Genomic DNA, 19419 nt, shown 5'->3' on the forward strand with positions numbered 1-19419 from the left:
CCACATCATGTGCTTCCAGACATGATGCATTAAGAAGGACACATCATCACTTCAGTGGTATTCCTGCAAAAAATGTGTAACCTGAACCTAATTATGAGGAAACATGTGACAAATGCAAATTGAGGGACATTCCATTCTTAAAGAATCTACTAATACTCTCCAAAAAAGTCAAAGTCAAGAAATAAGAAAGGCTGAGGGATAGTTTCAGATTAAAGGAAACTAAAGAGACATGACAGCTAAATGAACTCAGGATCCTAAATTGGATCCTGGACAAGGAGAAAAACTAAAGCTTATAATATCTTTTAAAGAGATATTATTGGGATAATTGTCGAACTGTGAATACGTTCTTTGGATTAGGTAATAGCATTTTTTAAAATTTACTTATTTTTTAATATTTATTTATTTAGGCTGCACCGGGGCTTAGTTGTGGCATGTGGGATCTTTAGTTGCCGCATGCAGGCTCTTAGTTGCAGCATGTGGACTTCTTAGTTGCGGCATGCGGACTTCTTAGTTATAGCACACAGACTCTTAGCCGTGGCATGCATGTGGGGTCTAGTTCCCCGACCAGAGACTGGAACCTGGGGCCCCTGTAGGTAATAGCGTTTTACCAGTGTTAAATTTCCTGATTTTGATAGCTATACTGTGGTTGAGTAATAGAATGTCCTAGTCTTTAGAAATGCATACTAAAATATTTAAGGGTAAAAGAACGTAATGTCTCCAACTTTCAAACATTTCAGAAAAAACATGCATATATATGTATATATGCATATATATATGCATGTAGAAAAATGATGAAGCAAATGAGGCAAAATATAAACAATCAGTGAATCTGAGTACAAGGTATATGGGAGTTCCTTGTACTGTTCCTGTAATTTTTCCATGTATGTTTGAAATTATGTCAAAATCAAGGTTTCTAATTAAAATAGAAAATTAAGAAAATGAAAAGGCTAATCACCTACAATCTCACTACTACCAACAAGTTTCCTATATTCATTTTTTCCACATTGCTTCCTCTAGTCCTTGTTTATGAGCACACATACATGGGTACAATTTTTACTTCTAACTTTTAACTTCTTACATCACTTAGGGTTTTCACCTGTTGAGTTAAACTTTCAAGCTAACTTAGACAATTTTCCATTAAAAAAAGAAAAACTGGAGTAATCCAAATATACCTCAACCAGGGAATGGATAAACTGTGGTACATCCATACAAATGAATACCACTAAGCAATAAAAAGGAACAGATTACTCATACACACAATAACATGAATGAATCTCAAATGCATTATGCTAAGTGAAAGGAGCCAGACTCAAAGGCTTTTTGATTCTATTCACATGATATTCTGGAAAGGGGCAGAAAATAGATCAGTGGTTGCCAAGGAATGGAAGATAGGGGGAAGGGCTGACTACAAAGGCGAACAAGGAATTCTGGTGGGTGATGCAATTGTCCTGTATCTTGATTATGGTGGTAGTTACTTGACCGTATATGTTTGTCAAAACTTATACAACTATGCACTAAACAGGGGGACTTTCTCTGTATGTAAATTTTTATACCTTAATTAAAAATAGAAAAAACAAAACAAAGTTGGGTTTTAAAAACAGGTTTCACTTAACAGAATACAGAATGCAAATCTATCCTCAGTCTGTGTCTTACATAAAATGAATAGGATGTTATAATACAGAGTCAATACTTATATTCAAAAGTGGTCTAAAGGAAAGTTTAACTGTAAATTAAATGCAATTGGTCACAGTTCTTAAATAAGACCTCTCCTCTTCATTTTCATGGTCCCTGTTGCAGCACTAAACATTTCTTATCCACACTACTGCAACTGCTTCCTAAGGATTCCTGGCCTCTGGTCCCTCCACCACTCAACTCAAAGTAATACCAGACTGATCTACCTAAAGTAAAGTGCAATATAATCACATAATCTTTTGCTAAAACTCATATTCTGTAGGATAAATTTCAAACTCCTGAGCATAACATTGGAAGCATTTCAAAACCTTGATCCAATCTACTGTTACAGCTGCATTTCCTGTCACCTATGTATTACTGACTCTGCCCCTCTACCCAGGCACAACAAAATAATCTACCCTCTACCCACACAGGACAACCACTCTTATATTTTCAAATCGCTGTACCTATGTACAGGCCTGGGATGCCCTTCCTCTACCCTTTTGCTGGGCAATCCTAGTCATCCCAGTTCAAATTTAGGTCCTTCATACTAATTTTTTCCTCCGGGCTTCTATAGCATTTTGAAAAAGGTATGTCTGCCTTCCCCATCTACTCAGAGGACCATACTTAGGGGCCTAAGCATGTAGCAGCTGCTCCATCAAAGTTAGCTAAACGAGAAACTAAGGAAATCAGATCATGTGCAACGAGTACCTTAAAATCACTTAGTTTAAAACAAATCCTCATTTTAAAACGATACCTGCACCAGCAGAGTTAGAATTATTTTCCCAGCTTTGGCCTTTGAAGTGGGATATGTTCTATCACTAAAACTATCAAAAATATCTTCAATAGTTGAAGCCAATTTCTTTCAGTCATTAATATATCATCTGGATTTTTTCATTCTTCTGGCTTCCCAGAAATATCAACTATAGTTATCATGAACAATTCTATCTCCCAATTATTTAGTCTCCTGAAAATAAAAGAACTATGAGGAGGGACCTTCAAGATGGCGGAGGACTAAGACGTGGAGATAACCTTCCTCCCCACAAATACATCAAAAATACATCTACATGTGGAACAACTCCTACAGAACACCTACTGAATGCTGGCACAAGACCTCAGACTTCCCAAAAGGCAAGAAACTCCCCACGTACCTGGGTAGGGCCAAAAAAAAAAGGAAAAACAGACACAAAAGAATAGGGACAGGACCTGCACCAGTGGGAGGGAGCTGTGAAGGAGGAAGAGTTTCCACACACTAGGAAGCCCCTTCACTGGCGGAGATGGGGGGTGGCGGGGGGAAGCTTCAGAACCATGGAGGAAAGCGCAACACCAGGGGTACAGAGGGCAAAGCGGAGATATTGCCGCACAAAGGATCACTGCCGACCAGCACTCACCAGCCTGAGAGGCTTGTCTGCTCACCCGCCGGGACGGGCGGGGGCTGGGAGCTGAAGCTGGGGCTTCGGAGGTCAGATCCCAGGGAGAGGACTGGGGTTGGCTGTGTGAACACAGCCTGAAGGGGGCTAGTGCGCCACAGCTAGCCAGGAGGGAGTCCGGGAAAAAGTCTGGAACTGCCTAAGAGGCAAGAGACCATTGTTTCAGGGTGCGCGAAGAGAGGGAATTCAGAGCACCGCCTAAACGAGCTCCAGAGATGGGCACGAGCCACGGCTATCGGCGTGGACACCAGAGACAGGCATGAAATGCTAAGACTACTGCTGCAGCCACCAAGAAGCCTGTGTGCAAGCACAGGTCACTATCCACACCTCCCCTCCCAGGAGCCTGCGCAGCCCGCCACTGCCAGGGTCCCGTGATCCAGGGACAAATTCCCTGGGAGGACACACGGCGCACCTCAGGCTGTTGCAACGTCGTGCTGGCCTCTACCGCCACAGGCTCGCCCTGCATTCTGTACCCCTCCCTCCCCCCGGCCTGAGTGAGCCAGAGCCCCCGAAGCAGCTGTTCCTTTAACCCCGTCCTGTCTGAACAAAGAACAGGCGCCCTTAGGCGACCTACACGCAAAGGTGGGGCCAAATCCAAAGCTGAACCCCACGAGCGGTGCGAACAAAGAAGAGGAAGGGAAATCTCTCCCAGCAGCCTCAGGAGCAGCGGATTAAATCTCCACAGTCAACTTGATGTACCCTGTATCTGTAGAATACCTGAATAGACAACGAATCATCCCAAAATTGAGGCAGCGGACTTGGGGAGCAACTGTAGACTCAGGGTTTGCTTTCTGCATCTAATTTGTTTCTGGTTTTATGTTTATTTTAGTTTAGTATTTAGAGCTTATTATCATTGGTAGATTTGTTTATTGATTTGGTTGCCCTCTTCCTTTTTTTTTTTTTAATATATATATTTTTTCCTTTTTCCCTTCTTGTGAGTGTATATGTGTATGCTTCTTTGTGTGATTTTGTCTGTATAGCTTTGGTTTTACCATTTGTCCTAGGGTTCTGTTTGTCCACTTTTTGTTTTTATTTTTGTTTTTGTATAGTTTTTAGCACTTGTTAACGTTGGTGGATTTGTTTTTTGGTTTGGTTGTTCGCTTTTTTCTTTCTTATTTTTAATAACTTTTTTACTTTTAAGAGTTTTTTTTTAAAAACTTTATTTTATTTATTTATTTTTTTCTTTCTTTCTTTCCTTTTTTTTCCCCCTTTTCTTCTGAGGTGAGTGGCTGACACGGTCTTGGTGCTCTGGCCAGGTGTCAGGCCTGAGCCTCTGAGGTGGGAGAGCCAAGTTCAGGAAATTGGTCCACCAGAGACATCCTGGCCCCATGTAATGTCAAATGGTGAAAGCTCTCACAGAGATTCCATCTCGACTCTAAGACCCAGCTCCACTCAACAACCAGCAACCTACAGTGCTGCACACCCTATGGCAAACAACTAGCAAGACAGGAACACAACCCCACCCATGAGCACACAGGCTGCCTAAAATCATAATAAGTTCACAGACACCCCAAAACACACCACCGGACGTGGTCCCGCTCACCAGAAAGACAAGATCCAGTTTCATCCACCAGAACACAGACACCAGTCCCCTCCACCAGGAAGCCTACACAACCCACTGAACCAACCTTAGCCACTGGGGGCAGACAACAAAAACAATGAGAACTACAAACCTGCAGCCTGCAAACAGGAGACCCCAAACACAGTAAGTTAAGCAAAATGAGAAGACAGAGAAACACACAGCAGATGAAGGAGCAAGGTAAAAACCCACCAGACCAAACAAATGAGGAGGAAATAAGCAGCCTACCTGAAAAAGAATTCAGAGTAATGATAGTAAAGATGATCCAAAATCTTGGAAATAGAATGGAGAAAATACAAGAACTGTTTAACAAGGACCTAGAAGAACTAAAGAGCAAACAAACAATGATGAACAACACAATAAATGAAATTAAAAATTCTCTAGAAGAAATCAATAGCAGAATAACTGAGGCAGAAGAACAGATAAGTGACCTGGAAGATAAAATAGTGGAAATAACTACCACAGAGTAGAATAAAGAAAAAAGAATGAGAAGAATTGAGGACGGTCTCAGAGACCTCTGGGACAACATTAAATGCACCAACATTCGAATTATAGGGGTCCCAGAAGAAGAAGAGAAAAAAAAGGACTGAAAAAATATTTAAAGAGATTACAGTTGAAAACTTCCATAATATGGGAAAGGAAATAGTCAATCAAGTGCAGGAAGCACAGAGTGTACCATACAGGATAAATCCAAGAAGAAACACGCCAAGACACATATTAATCAGACTGTCAAAAATTAAATACAAAGGAAAAATATTAAAAGCAGCAAGGGAAAACCAACAAATAACATACAAGGGAATCCCCATAAGGTTAACAGCTGATCTTTCAGCAGAAACTCTGCAAGCCAGAAGGGAGTGGCAGGACATATTTAAGTAAGTGATGAAAGGGAAAAACCTACAACCAAGATTACTCTACCCAGCAAGGATCTCATTCAGATTCAACGGAGAAATTAAAAACTTTACAGACAAGCAAAAGCTAAGAGAATTCAGCACCACCAAACCAGCTTTACAACAAATGCTAAAGGAACTTCTCTAGGCAGGAAACACAAGAGAAGGAAAAGACCTACAATAACAAACCCAAAACAATTAAGAAAATGGTAATAGGAACATACATATAGATAATAACCTTGAATGTAAATGGATTAAATGCTCCAACCAAAAGACATAGACTGGCTGAATGGATACAAAAACAAGACCTGTATATATGCTGTCTACAAGAGACCCACTTCAGACCTAGGGGCACATACAGACTGAAAGTGAGGGGGTGGAAAAAGATATTCCATGCAAATGGAAATCAAAAGAAAGCTGGTGTAGCAATTCTCATATCAGACAGAATAGACTTTAAAATAAAGAGTATTACAAGAGACAAAGAAGGACACTACATAATGATCAAGAGATCAATCCAAGAAGATATTAACAATTGTAAATATTTATGCACCCAACATAGGAGCACTTCAATATATAAGGCAAATGCTAACAGCCATAAAAGGGGAAATCGACAGTAACACAATCATAGTAGGGGACTTTAACACCCCACTTTCACCAATGGACAGATCATCTAAAATGAAAATAAATAAGGAAACACAAGCTTTAAATGATGCAACAGACCAGATAGATTTAATTGCTATTTATAGGACATTCCATCCAAAAACAAGAGAATACATTTTCTTCTCAAGTGCTCATGGAACATTCTCCAGGATAGATCATATCTTGGGTCACAAATCAAGCCTCAGTAAATTTAAGAAAATTGAAATCCTATCAAGTATCTTTACCAGCTACAACGTTATGAGACTAGATATCAATTACACAAAAAAATCTGTAACAAATACAAACACATGGAGGCTAAACAATACACTACTAAATAACCAAGAGATCACTGAAGAAATCAAAGAAGAAATCAGAAAATACCGAGAAACAAATGACAACGAAAACACGATGACTCAAAACCTACGGGATGCAGCAAAAGCAGTTCTAAAACGGAATTTTATAGCAATACAATCCTACCTCATGAAGCAAGAAACATCTCAAACAAACAACCTAACCTTACACCTAAAGCAATCAGAGAAAGAGGAACAAAAAACCGCCAAAGTTAGCAGAAGGAAAGAAATCATAAAGATCAGATCAGAAATAAATGAAAAAGAAATGAAGGAAACGATAGCAAAGATCAATAAAACTAAACGCTGGTTCTTTGAGACGATAAACAAAATTGACAAACCATCAGCCAGACTCATCAAGAAAAAAAGGGAGAAGACTCAAATCAATAAAATTAGAAATGAAGAAGGAGAAGTAACAACTGACACTGCAGAAATACAAAGGATCATAAGAGATTACTACAAGCAACTATATGCCAATAAAATAGACAACCTGAAAGAAATGGACAAATTCTTAGAAAAGCACAACTTCTGAGACTGAACAAGGAAGAAATAGAAAATAAAAACAGACCAATCATGAGCACTAAAATTGAAACTGTGATTAAAAATCTTCCAACAAACAAAAGTCCAGGACCAGACGGCTTCACAGGCCAATTCTACCAAACATTTAGAAAAGAGCTAACACCTATCCTCAAACTCTTCCAAAATATAGCAGAGGGAAGAACACTCCCAAACTCATTCTACAAGGCCACCATCAGTCTGATACCAAAACCAGACAAAGATGTCACAAAAAAAAGAAAACTACAGACCAATATCACTGATGAACATAGATGCAATCCTGAACAACAACAACAAAATACTAGCAAACAGAATCCAACAGCACATTAAAGGGATCACACACCATGATCAAGTGGGGTTTATCCCAGGAATGCAAAGATTCTTCAATATACACAAATCAATCAATGTGATACATCATATTAACACAGTGAAGGATAAAAACCGTATGATCATCTCAATAGATGCAGAAAAAGCTTTTGACAAAATTCAACACCCATTTATGATAAAAACCCTCCAGAATGTAGGCACAGAGGGAATTTACCTCAACATAATAAAGGCCATATATGACAAACCCATAGCCAGCATTGTTCTCAATGGTGAAAAACTGAAACCATTACCTCTAAGATCAGGAACAAGACAAGGTTGCCCACTCTCACCGCTATTACTCAACATAGTTTTGGAAGTTTTAGCCACAACAATCAGAGAAGAAAAAGAAATAAAAGGAATCCTAATTGGTAAGAAGAAGTAAAACTGTCACTGTTTGCAGATGACATGATACTACACATAGAGAATCCTAAAGATGCTACCAGAAAACTACTAGAGCTAATCAATGAATTTGGTAAAGTAGCAGGATACAAAATTAATGCACAGAAATCTCTTGCATTCCTGTACAGTAATGATGAAAAATCTGAAAGTGAAATTAAGAAAACACTCCCATTTACCATTGCAACAAAAAGAATAAAATATCTAGGAATAAACCTACCAAAGGAGACAAAAGATCTGTATGCAGAAAATTATAAGACACTGATGAAAGAAATTAAAGATGATACAAATAGATGGAGTGATATACCATGTTCTTGGATTACAAGAATCAATATTGTGAAAATGACTACACTACCCAAAGCAATCTACAGATTCAATGCAATCCCTATCAAATTATCAATGGCATTTTTTACAGAACTAGAACAAAAAATCTTAAAATTTGTATGGAGACACTAAAGACCCCGAATAGCCAAAGCAGTCTTGTGGGAAAAAAACGGAGCTGGAGGAAGCAGATTCCCTGACTTCAGACTATACTACAAAGCTACAGTAATCAAGACAATATTGTACTGGCACAAAAACAGAAATACAGATCAATGGAACAGGATAGAAAGCCCAGAGATAAACCCATTCACCTATGGTCAACTAATCTATGACAAAGGAGGCAAGGATATACAGTGGAGAAAAGTCAGTCTCTTCAATAAGTGGTGCTGGGAAAACTGGACAGCTACATGTAAAAGACTGAAATTAGAACACTCCCTAACACCATACACAAAAATAAATGCAAAATGAATTAAAGACCTAAATGTAAGGCCAGACACTATCAAACTCTTAGAGGAAAACATAGGCAGAACACTCTATGACATAAATCACAGCAAGAGCCTTTTTGACCCAGCTCCTAGAGAAATGGAAAGAAAAACAAAAATAAACAAATGGGACCTAATGAAACTTAAAAGCTTTTGCACAGCAAAGGAAACTATAAACAGGACAAAAAGACAACCCTCAGAATGGGAGAAAATATTTGCAAACGAAGCAACTGACAAAGGATTAATCTCCAAAATATACAAGCAGTTCATGCAACTCAATATCAAAAAAACAAACAACCCAATCCAAAAATGGGCAGAAGACCTAAATAGACATTTCTCCAAAGAAGATATACAGATTGCCAACAAACACATGAAAGGATGCTCAACATCACTAATCATTAGAGAAATGCAAATCAAAACTACAATTAGATATCACTTCATGCTGGTCAGAATGGCCATCATCAAAAAATCTACAAACAGTAAATGCTGGAGAGGGTGTGGAGAAAAGGGAACGCTCTTGCACTGTTGGTGGGAATGTAAACTGATACAGCCACTGTGGAGAACAGTATGGAGGTTCCTTTAAAAAACTAAAGATAGAACTACCATATGACCCAGCAATCCCACTACTGGGCATATACCCTGAGAAAACCATACTTCACAAAGAGTCATGTACCACAATGTTCATTGCAGCACTATTTACAATAGCCAGGACGTGGAAGCAACCTAAGTGCCCATCAACAGATGAATGGATAAAGAAGATGTGGTACATATATACAATGGAATATTACTCAGCCATAAAAAGAAACGAAATTGAGTTATTTGCAGTGAGGTGGGTGGACCTAGAGACTGTCATACAGAGTGAAGTAAGTGAGAAACAGAAAAACAAATAACATATGCTAACACATATATATGGAATCTAAAGAAAAGACAACAAAAATGGTTCTGAAGAACCTAGGGGCAGGACAGGAATAAAGATGCAGATGTAGAGAATGGACTTGAGGACATGGGGAGAGGGAAGTATAAAGTGGGATGAAGTGAGAGAGTAGCATTGACATATATACACTACCAAATGTAAAATAGATAGCTAGTGGGAAGCAGCTGCATAGCACAGGGAGATCAGCTCGGTGCTTTGTGTCCCCCCAGAGGGGTGGGATAGGGAGGGCGGGAGGGAGACGCAAGAGGGAGGGGATATGGGGATATATGTATACATATAGCTGATTCACTTTGCTGTACAGCAGAAACTAACACACCATTGTAAAGCAACTATACTCCAATAAAGATGTTAAAAAAAAAAAACTATGAGAATTCCATGTTTAAAATAGAATTTATTGCCCTAAATGCATAATCTTCTATTCTGAGCAAATGAGATAGCTATACTATATGATGACTCTGGTAGCTCTTTATAGTTTGGCTTTTACTGAGGGTTTTCAACTCTAAATATGAACTAGATGGAATTCGAGAGGACGATACAGAACCAATGAATCAGATTTAGGAGGAAACTTAAAATTCAACATCTTAACATCTTTTTATTTGATCCAATTCAATAAACATTTACTCACTATAAGAGAGATCCTCAGAGGGGTGAGGAGAATCAGTCTTAGATCTCAAGGATTTCACATAACAAACACGATACAAAACAAGGTAGATACTCTACAACTAAACAAAAATTGGATAGGGACCCAAGAGTTACAAAGTGCTGTGGATATTCAAGGGAGATGGTACCTAAGACTGGCCTTAATTGGAAGACAGAATTTTCACACAGAACTAATATTCCAGGCATGAAAGAAGAAAGGACAGAGAGAAAAGATTCAAGAGTTTACAAAACATGAGAATATAATGGACTCTGTAAAAACGTGTTCACATATCCATTGTGGAACGAAAAGTGTGAAAAAATGAATACATAATTACCAAGAACTTCAGGAGGGAAAAGGGAGCCAATTAGTGTTGAAAGCTACAGCAGGGTTAAGAGAATAAAGATAGAAAATATCAAGAACATATCATAATCAGATCATTGGTGGCCTTACCTGACCTCAGTGGTGAGATCAGAAACTAAACTTAAGACATTTCAGAGTAGAAAAACAAAAGTGGCTCAATATAAAAGGCTCATCATGAAAGAATAATTAAGGTAAGGAGAAAAAGAGAGTTTTAGAATATGGGAGACCTGAACATGTTTGCTGACAGAGCGAAAGGAGTCAACAGAAAGGTAAAAATGGAAAGATTCAAAAGAAAGAAGGTATACTTAATATCTGGAACAAAGTTACAGAAGTGGTTGGAAACAAAAGCATGCAAAGAGGAAAGATGGGCCTTGGAAAGGAAAAGGGACTTTTTTCCTCTGGGAAAAAAGGATGAGCACTTCTCTGAGAGAAGAGCAAGGAAGTTGAGGGATCCTGAAAAGGCTTGGAAAAGAAAGTGCTTGGAGATCTGAGGAGCACAGGCATTTGACAAGGGCAGGAAGAAAATCAGCAGGAGACAAACAGGATTCTAGCAGCAGTGAGGGCTTAGCTGGATTCAGAAACAGAAATCTGCAGAGATACAATCGGCATATTTGATGACTTTCTCCCAATAACCTCAGAAGCCCGGGACGCTAGGGGGAGAAAGCAAATTGTGGGAAAGGAAACCAAAAAATGACTTGCCTGAATTAAAATTACTCAGGTTGGCAGGGCTGAGACAAGTGCCCAGCCAGCTCTGGCTTCTAGTTCAGCACTCTCTTTTGACTATGCTGCCTTCTTTTTAAACAAAACTTTACTAAGGCTAGTTAAGTTTAAAAGTTAATTGCCAGTTTTAAAGTTTTAAAACCATGCTATTAAAGCAAGGTAATAAAATATTTGTTCTTTGAGTACTAAGACAATAAAATTGGGACTTTTTTACTTGTACAACATCATCAGTTGTGAAAAGTCAGAAGGGTTCATTGCCAGACAAAACCCATAATGTCACTTACCTGGCAGCTTCAGGAAAACCCATCTTGTACAGCGTGACAACTACTGCTCCTCCGAGGCCTAAATTATGCTGCAGAGCAACCTTTGCACCAGGAACTTGCCTTTTTCCGGCTTCCCCTCTCAGCTGCCAGCAGAGTTCAGCGCACTGAGCCAGACCTAACAAATCGAACGCAGAACAGTCAGATTCCGTTGGTTTAGAAAGCTAAAGGTAGACAAGGGCTAACGTTTAATTGTGACTTTTAACTAAACCATTTTATTCAGCCAAGACGACGTCTGCCTAAGTAAGAACTTCTCTTAAAAGCCTGGAGGGTTTTTGCAGCTAGCTATTTTTTCTCCCTAAGTAATCTCTGTATTTAGACAATATTCAGGCTTCAGAAATTCCTTGTGCTCTTTAAATTTATCCAACCTGCCATTTTTTGGCAATGTTGAAAGAGAAAACACTGAATATACCGTTCTGTGGCTGAGGCAAAACAGCATAAAAATAATTTAATTTTACCATTTTTAATGTATCAAAAGAATATAATCTAGGACTTGGGAGTTGACTTTCCCTAAAATATTTAGCTGGTATGGGAAATTTTCCTATTATTCTCCTCAAAAAGTTCCTAGAAAGAATGTTTTCTAGACCTATTCACAGCTATTCCAAAAATAGCACTGGATTCACAAAAATAGCATTTTGTCCTCTGGATAATAAAATCAGAGATTTTTAGAGCTGGAGAGAACTAAATAATGTTGAAACCAAGCCCCCCCTAAAACTGAGTTCCCTTACCGAGTTTATGATTAATCTCTCTATCCAAAACTTTATTCCCTTACTTGTCTCCTCTGACCTCAATCCCTTTCTTGTCCCCTCAATCCTGTGCTAACTGAACACTAATTAATCAGAGTCAGTTGACTAAGATTGCTGCTGTTAATAACATCATTAAAATTGCTGTTATATCCACTTAATATCCAACAGTTTAATACTGTTTAATTGCAGTATTAAAATTGCTGTTGTAGATACCATCATACAAACTCAAGTTGTTTTTCCAGGCAAGATGAGCTCACAACCCCCAGAGCCATGGACCACCTGGCCAGAGAATCATAAACCAGACACATTTTGACTCCCAAAACCATGATTAAGAAATGTCACACATATATACACTACTACTATATATAAAATAGATAACTAATAAGAACCTACTGTATAGCACTCTACTCAATACTCTGTAATGACCTATATGGGAAAAGAATCTAAAAAAGAGTGGATATATGTATATGTATAACTGATTCACTCTGCTGTACAGCAGAAACTAATACAACATTGTAAATCAACTATACTCCAATAAAAATTAATTAATAAAAAAAATACACGTGTTCAATAATGAAAAAAAAAAAAAAGAAATGTCACAGAAATGTCTTGAGACGATGATTAATTCCAGTTTCCTTGTTCTTCCCCTTTAAAACATCCCTAACTCAAAGACCAAGATGGAGTGGATCTGAGACTTGTCTCCCACTCCCTTTCTTGGCGCCCTGCAAATAAACCCTTACTTTGCTGCAAACACCCACTATCAGAGTTTGCTTTCTGCTCCAAGCCAAGGGCACAGGAGCCCTTGCTTAGATACAAAGGTAGCAATGAGAAACTGTAAGATTAAGTAATTTGTGAATGGTCACAAAGCAGGCTAATTCCAGAGTTGAGATTAGAAGCCAAGTCTCCTGATTTACATTTGTTTTTCTCCCACACCAGCTATTCAAGGATAGCTTAGTTAAGAATGTAGGATAGACTGGTTTCATTGTCCTGGAGGCAGAGCAAACCAGTCTACCTATAATGTCTGTTCTTCCACCCACACCCCCAATCACAACATCTGATTCCCGAATACCTATGACAGTTTTCTGTATAACACCAACCTTCTCAAGAAATTTAACTGCCATTTCTCCTTTCTAAGCAATGTCTTCATATTTTTACAGAATATATATTTTAAACACTGTTTTAAAATAGGTAATTCTACATCTTGTAATGATTTTTTGAATTGTCAACATTTTGAATATTAAGGTCAAAGTGAATAATTCTACTAATATATCCAAACTTTGGGGCAATCAGCTTTACTTGAAATCTGCCATACAAAAAGCTTAAACATTTATGAATACATAAGACCAAAAAAAGTATTCAGACTGGTCTTATGTATACGTGGGTGGGGAAATAAGGCTAGTTCTCTTCCCCAAAGAGTAAATATACATAGTTTACAAATATTTGAGAAAAATACTCAACTTTACCTTGATCAAATAGAAAGATACTGTTTTAACCAATCACATTGGTCAGGATGTTTAAACATGGAACTAATCAATGCTGGGGAGACCATGGCATGACAGCCACCTTCAAACAGTAAGGGTAAAAGTTCAAACTGGTACAACCTTTTTGGAAAGCAATGTACAAAATTATTAAGAGCATTTAAAATGCCTTGAAAACCATTCTATGGAAATAATCAAGCATAGGAAAAGTCTTACACACAAAGCTATCTGTTTATCACATTCTTAGAACAGTGAAAAACTAGATAATCTACAAGTGAAATAACTGGGGAACAGTTATATAAATTATGATCTATCCAGATGACAAAGTACTATGTTCCTATTTAAAATGATGTATACAAAAATTTTAATAATTTAGGAAAATGTTTATGACATAATCTTAGTAAAAATGCAAGGAACCCTTTAGATATTCATCTACCCATCCATCCAACAAATATTTACTGAATGCCTAATATGTGCTGACACTGCTCAAGGCTCAGAAGATCTAATAAATAAGATAGGCATATAAAGGTACACAGCCTGCTTAAGGAATAGAAAGTTAAGTGAATAAGGCTAGAGAGTGCTCAAGACAGCCAGTGAGAGTGAGAGAGAAGGGGGTGAAGAGGGAGAGAGGGAGTTGGGGGAGGGAGGCAGGCAGAAAGGGAGAGAGTGAGGGGGAGAGAAGGAGGGAGAGAGAGAGAACATGAATGTACTGGAAGCACCAGATTTTGCAATAATCTCAGTCACACCACACCACTGATACTGTAGAAGATGTGGTACACTGTGTTAAATCTCTACTCATGATTTGCTTAACTCACATGTGGCAAAAAAAGGAAGAAGGGAGGGAGGGAATAAAGATCCATGTTAACTTATTTATTCACTTTTAACAAAAGACGACAGTGAGAAAACATATTGATTATATGAGCTTTCTGGTTATCTGCTTTCAGAATAACCTGGCATTTCTTGCATTTCTAGAATCTAGATTTGTGAAGGTGGAAGTCAAATTTGGCCTCAGAAATCTACCTGCCAAGAAGACGCAGAAGATAGTTATGAAAGCATAAACTATATGGGCAACACTTTTTAAAATTTTTCCTTCCTTGGATAACTTCTGGCACTGAATTAAAGACCGTATTTTTCCTCTCCTTGGAAAAAAAATAAACTATCAAACATGAACATGACATACTTATAAACTGTGGAGGGACATAGGAATGGGCATCCTGTCAAAGTAGTATATTCAAACAGTAATGTCCTTCTTAAAGTCTCTTATGAAGGGAAAAAAAAATGTTTAACCTTGTTACTTCATTTTACTACCATCTTGCTGCAAAAATTTCCTAACAAGATGTTGGTCAATCTTTTTATATAAAAATAATTAGCCTAGGACTCAGCTACATAGTTATATAGTCTGGTTGCTACTGAAAATAAACTATTCAAACATGTATCAAGCACTCCATTAAGTATTGAAGATACAAAGAATTCACAGTGTAATATGAAGTGCTAATAAAGATAAGTACTAAGTGCTATGGAAAGCCACAGAATGGAAAAACTACAGAGAATAATATCTTGAGATATTACCCGAGGTCTTTTCTTCCTCTTGCTTCCTTGAACCCATAACTCTCCCTACACCATTAAGCAGTCAAGTACAAAAAAGTCATAATTTAGCTTTAGTTTCAAATTAGACATCTAAAGACCTTAGCATAAACAGATTAAAAAGCCAGTTTTTCTATTGTTGGAGCCTGGCTTTTTGAGAAAGCAAAGATTTGTTGAGCTTTAAAGAGCAAAAAGCGTTAACGGACTCAGCATACACTGAAAAATGCACATTTATTAAGATCAGTTTTTCCCTCCAAAAGTTACAAAATTATCAACCTAGTATGCTATCAAATGTACAATATATTTCAAGAACAAAAGTAACAAGGATATTTTCAGACAAAATAAGCTGAAAGAATTCATCACCATACTGTAACACCCACACTATAAATGTTAAAGGAAATCCTTTAGGCAGTAAGAAAATGATAGCAGATGGAAATATGAATTTACACAAAGGAATGAAGTGGTAACTACATTAACCTTAAATAGATAAGGTTTTCTTATTGTTTAATCTCTTTAGGAGATAACTGATTATTTAAACAAAAATAATTTCTTGTGGGGTTTAAAACATATGTAAAAGAAAAATTTACAACTACAGTATTATAAGGCCTGGACAGGAGAAATGGAAGTATACTGTTGTAAGGTTCTTTTACTATTAGTGAACTCGTATAATAACACTTGAAGATAGGCTATGATAGTAAAGGTAAAATGGAGAAATAAAAAATAATCCAAAAGTAGGATGATAAAAAGAGAGAAATGGGAATAAATAACAGCTGGGACAAAGAGAACACAAATAGCCATACTAATAATCACATCAAATATAAATAGCCTAAACACCCCAATCAAAGACAGAGATGGTCAGTGTGGAGAAAAAAAACAAGACCCAACTAAATGCTGCCAATGCACTTTAAATATAAAATCACAAATAGGTTAAAACTAAAAAGATAGAAAAAGATTTGCCATGTTAGCACTAGTTAAAATTTGAAAGCTGGAGTGGCCATATTAAATCAGCCAAAGTAGATTTCAGAGCAAAGACTTGCCAGAGCAAAGAAGGCCATTTCATGAAGATAAAGGGGAAAACATAAAACTGTCTTTATTCACAGACAGTATGATTGTCTATATAGAAAACCTCATGCAGTTTTTAAACAACTACTAGCATTAATAAGTGAGTTTTAGCAAGGCTATAAGATGACTAAACAAAAATTGACTGTATTTCTACATACTAGCAATGAAAACTTGAAACTGAAAAAATACCATTCACAATAGCATCAAAAATATGAAATACTTAGGGGTAAATCTGACACATATTTACCCCTAAGTATTTACCCCATAATCTGACAAATATGTGCAAGACCTGTACAGTGAAAACTATAATATATTTCTGAAAAAAGTTAAAGACTTTTTTAAGTAAATAAATGGAGACATATATTTTGTTTATGAGTCAGAAGATTCACTATTGTTTGAATCTCAATTCTCCCCCAGATAAATCTATACATTCAACATAATCCTAATAAAAATCCCAGGAGAATTTTTTGTAGAAATCAACAAGCTGATTCTAAAATTTCTATAAAAATACAAAGGAGCTAGAATAGCCAAACAACTCTAAAAAAGAAGAATTAAGTTGGAGGGCTAAGGCTACCTAATATCAAGAACAATTATAAAGGTAAAGTAATCAAAACAGTATGGTACTCATGTAAAGACAGACACATAGATTAACTGGACAGAAAAGACAGACCACAAATAATGCCCACATATTTATGAACAACTGATTTTTGATAAAGGCAGTGCAGTGGACAAAGCATAGATAAATAAGTGGCACTCCAACAACAGGAAATCCATATGTAAAAAATGGACTTGGATCCATACTTTGTGCCATACATAAAAATTAATTCAAAATGGGTCACAGATCTAAATGTAAGGCTTATTAAAGTATAAAACATCTAGGAGAAAACATAGGAAAAGATCTTTGTGACCCAGGGTTAGACAAAGATGTCTTAGACAGGACTTAACCATAATTAAAAACTTCTGCTCTTTAAAAGACACTAGTAAGAGAATGAAAAGGAAAGTCACAGACTGGGAGAAAATCTTTGCAAAGCATATATTTGGTAAAGAACTTGTATACAGGATATATAAAGAACTCTCAAAACTCATCGAAAAAGATATACAGATGACAAATAAGCACATAAAAAACTGTTTAACATCATTAGCCAGTAGGAAAATGCAAATTAAAACCACAAGAAGATGCCACTACATACTGATTAGAATGGCTAAAATTTAAAAAGCTGACCATACCAAGTGCTGACGAGGATGTGGAAGAACTAGAACTCTCATACACTGCTGGTGGGAAGGTGAAACAGTATGACCACTTTGGAAATCAGTTTGACAGTTTCTTATTTTGTTGTCTTTTTAAATTAATTTACTTATTTTGGCTGTGCCGGGTCTTAGTTGCAGCATGCGGGATCCTTTAGTTGCAGCATGTGGACTTCTTAGTTGGGGCATGCATGCAGGATCTAGTTCTCCGACCAGGGATCGAACCCGGGCCCCCTGCATTGATAGCATGGAGTCTTACCCACTGGACCACCAGGGAAGTCCTCAGTTTGACAGTTTCTTAGAAGTTAAACCTACACCTGGCATATGATCCAGTCATTCCACTCCTAAGTATTTACACAAGAGAAAATATAATCTGTGTTTATACAAAGATTTACACATGAATGTTCACAGTAGCTTTATTTGTAATAGCCAAAAACTAGAAACAACCCAAATGTCCATCAACAATAAACATGATATATCCATACAGTGGAATACTACTCAGCAATAAAAAGGAATGAACTATCGATACATGCAAAAATATGGACAAATCTCAGGCAGACAAAAAGAAAAATAACATACTGTAGAATTCCATTTATACAAAACTCTAGAAAATGCAAATTAATCTATAGTGACAGAAAACACTGCTTTGGGATGCGGGGTGGGAAATAGTTGGAGGGAGGGATTACAAAGATGTATATATGACAAAACTTTTGGGGTTGATGGACATGTTCACTATCTTGACTATGGTGATGGTTTAACAGGTGGATATATATGTCAAACTTATTAAATTGTACATTTTAAATATGTGCAGTTGAAGATGGCAGTGTGGGAAGACGCGGAGTTAGTGTCTCCCCACAACTAGGGCACCTGCCAGCTGCTGGTGGGGGACTCTGACGCCCAAGGAGACGGGAGGAACCCCAAAGTGAACTGGTAGGATGTAGGCGGACTGAGTGGGGAGAACTGGAGGCCAGACAGGATCAGTGACCCTGAGGCTGGGAAGATCAGGAGAGGCAGGTGGGAGGAGTCATCCGGGAGAATGGGGAGAGGAGCAGAGGATGATTGCCCTGCCCACTGGGGCCCGGGGAGCCTGCTGAGCTCCCAGGCTGGTCCCCTGCCCTCCAAAGCCCCCTCCAGGCTGTGTGGGTCCTTGGGAGCATAGGAAGGAGGCCAGGGAGATAAGGAGAGGCAGGCGGGAGGGCCCTTCCCAGACCCAAGGGGCAAACGCCCCACCCACTCGAACCCAGGAAGCCTGTTGGGCTCCCAGCTGAGGTCCCCTACCCTCTGAGACCAGGGGTGGGGGACACGCCTGGACCCCTTCTGTTCCTTGAGCCTAAGCCCCACCCCCCACATTCCCCAGGGCCTTTCCAGCCCTCTGGGTCCTAAGCATAGGTCCTGCCCACTGCCCAAACCTCACCCTTGCTTAGGCCCCGCCCTCCACAGCCAATGCCTTTCCCCCCTTTTTATTCTTTTCTTTTCCCTCCTCCTCTTTTTTACTATTGGGTACTGATATACCTTCCGGTTGTTGATTCATCTATATTTTTTATTTTTATATTCTTTCTAACATACTTGTTAGCTTCCTAATCTAATTTTATTTTTTACTCTGTTATTGTTCTTTTTTTTTTTGCCACCCCACGTGGCTTGCAGGATCTTGGTTCAC

The 19419-nt window shown here is 38.1% G+C and overlaps 1 protein-coding gene across 4 annotated transcripts in view; it reads right to left on the minus strand.

Moving 5' to 3' along the window:
- Positions 1–19419, minus strand: part of SCP2 (sterol carrier protein 2) — a 148672-nt gene that overhangs the window by 41850 nt on the left and 87403 nt on the right. For all 4 annotated transcript variants that reach the window (XM_082371265.1, XM_082371266.1, XM_082371267.1 and 1 more), the window contains one exon: positions 11612–11765. In XM_082371265.1, the coding sequence (XP_082227391.1) occupies positions 11612–11765 (154 nt within the window). The remainder of the gene's footprint in view (positions 1–11611; positions 11766–19419) is intronic.

Source organism: Balaenoptera borealis (genome assembly GCF_965194805.1).
Source record: "Balaenoptera borealis genome assembly, chromosome: 1".
Classification (NCBI taxonomy): domain Eukaryota; kingdom Metazoa; phylum Chordata; class Mammalia; order Artiodactyla; family Balaenopteridae; genus Balaenoptera; species Balaenoptera borealis.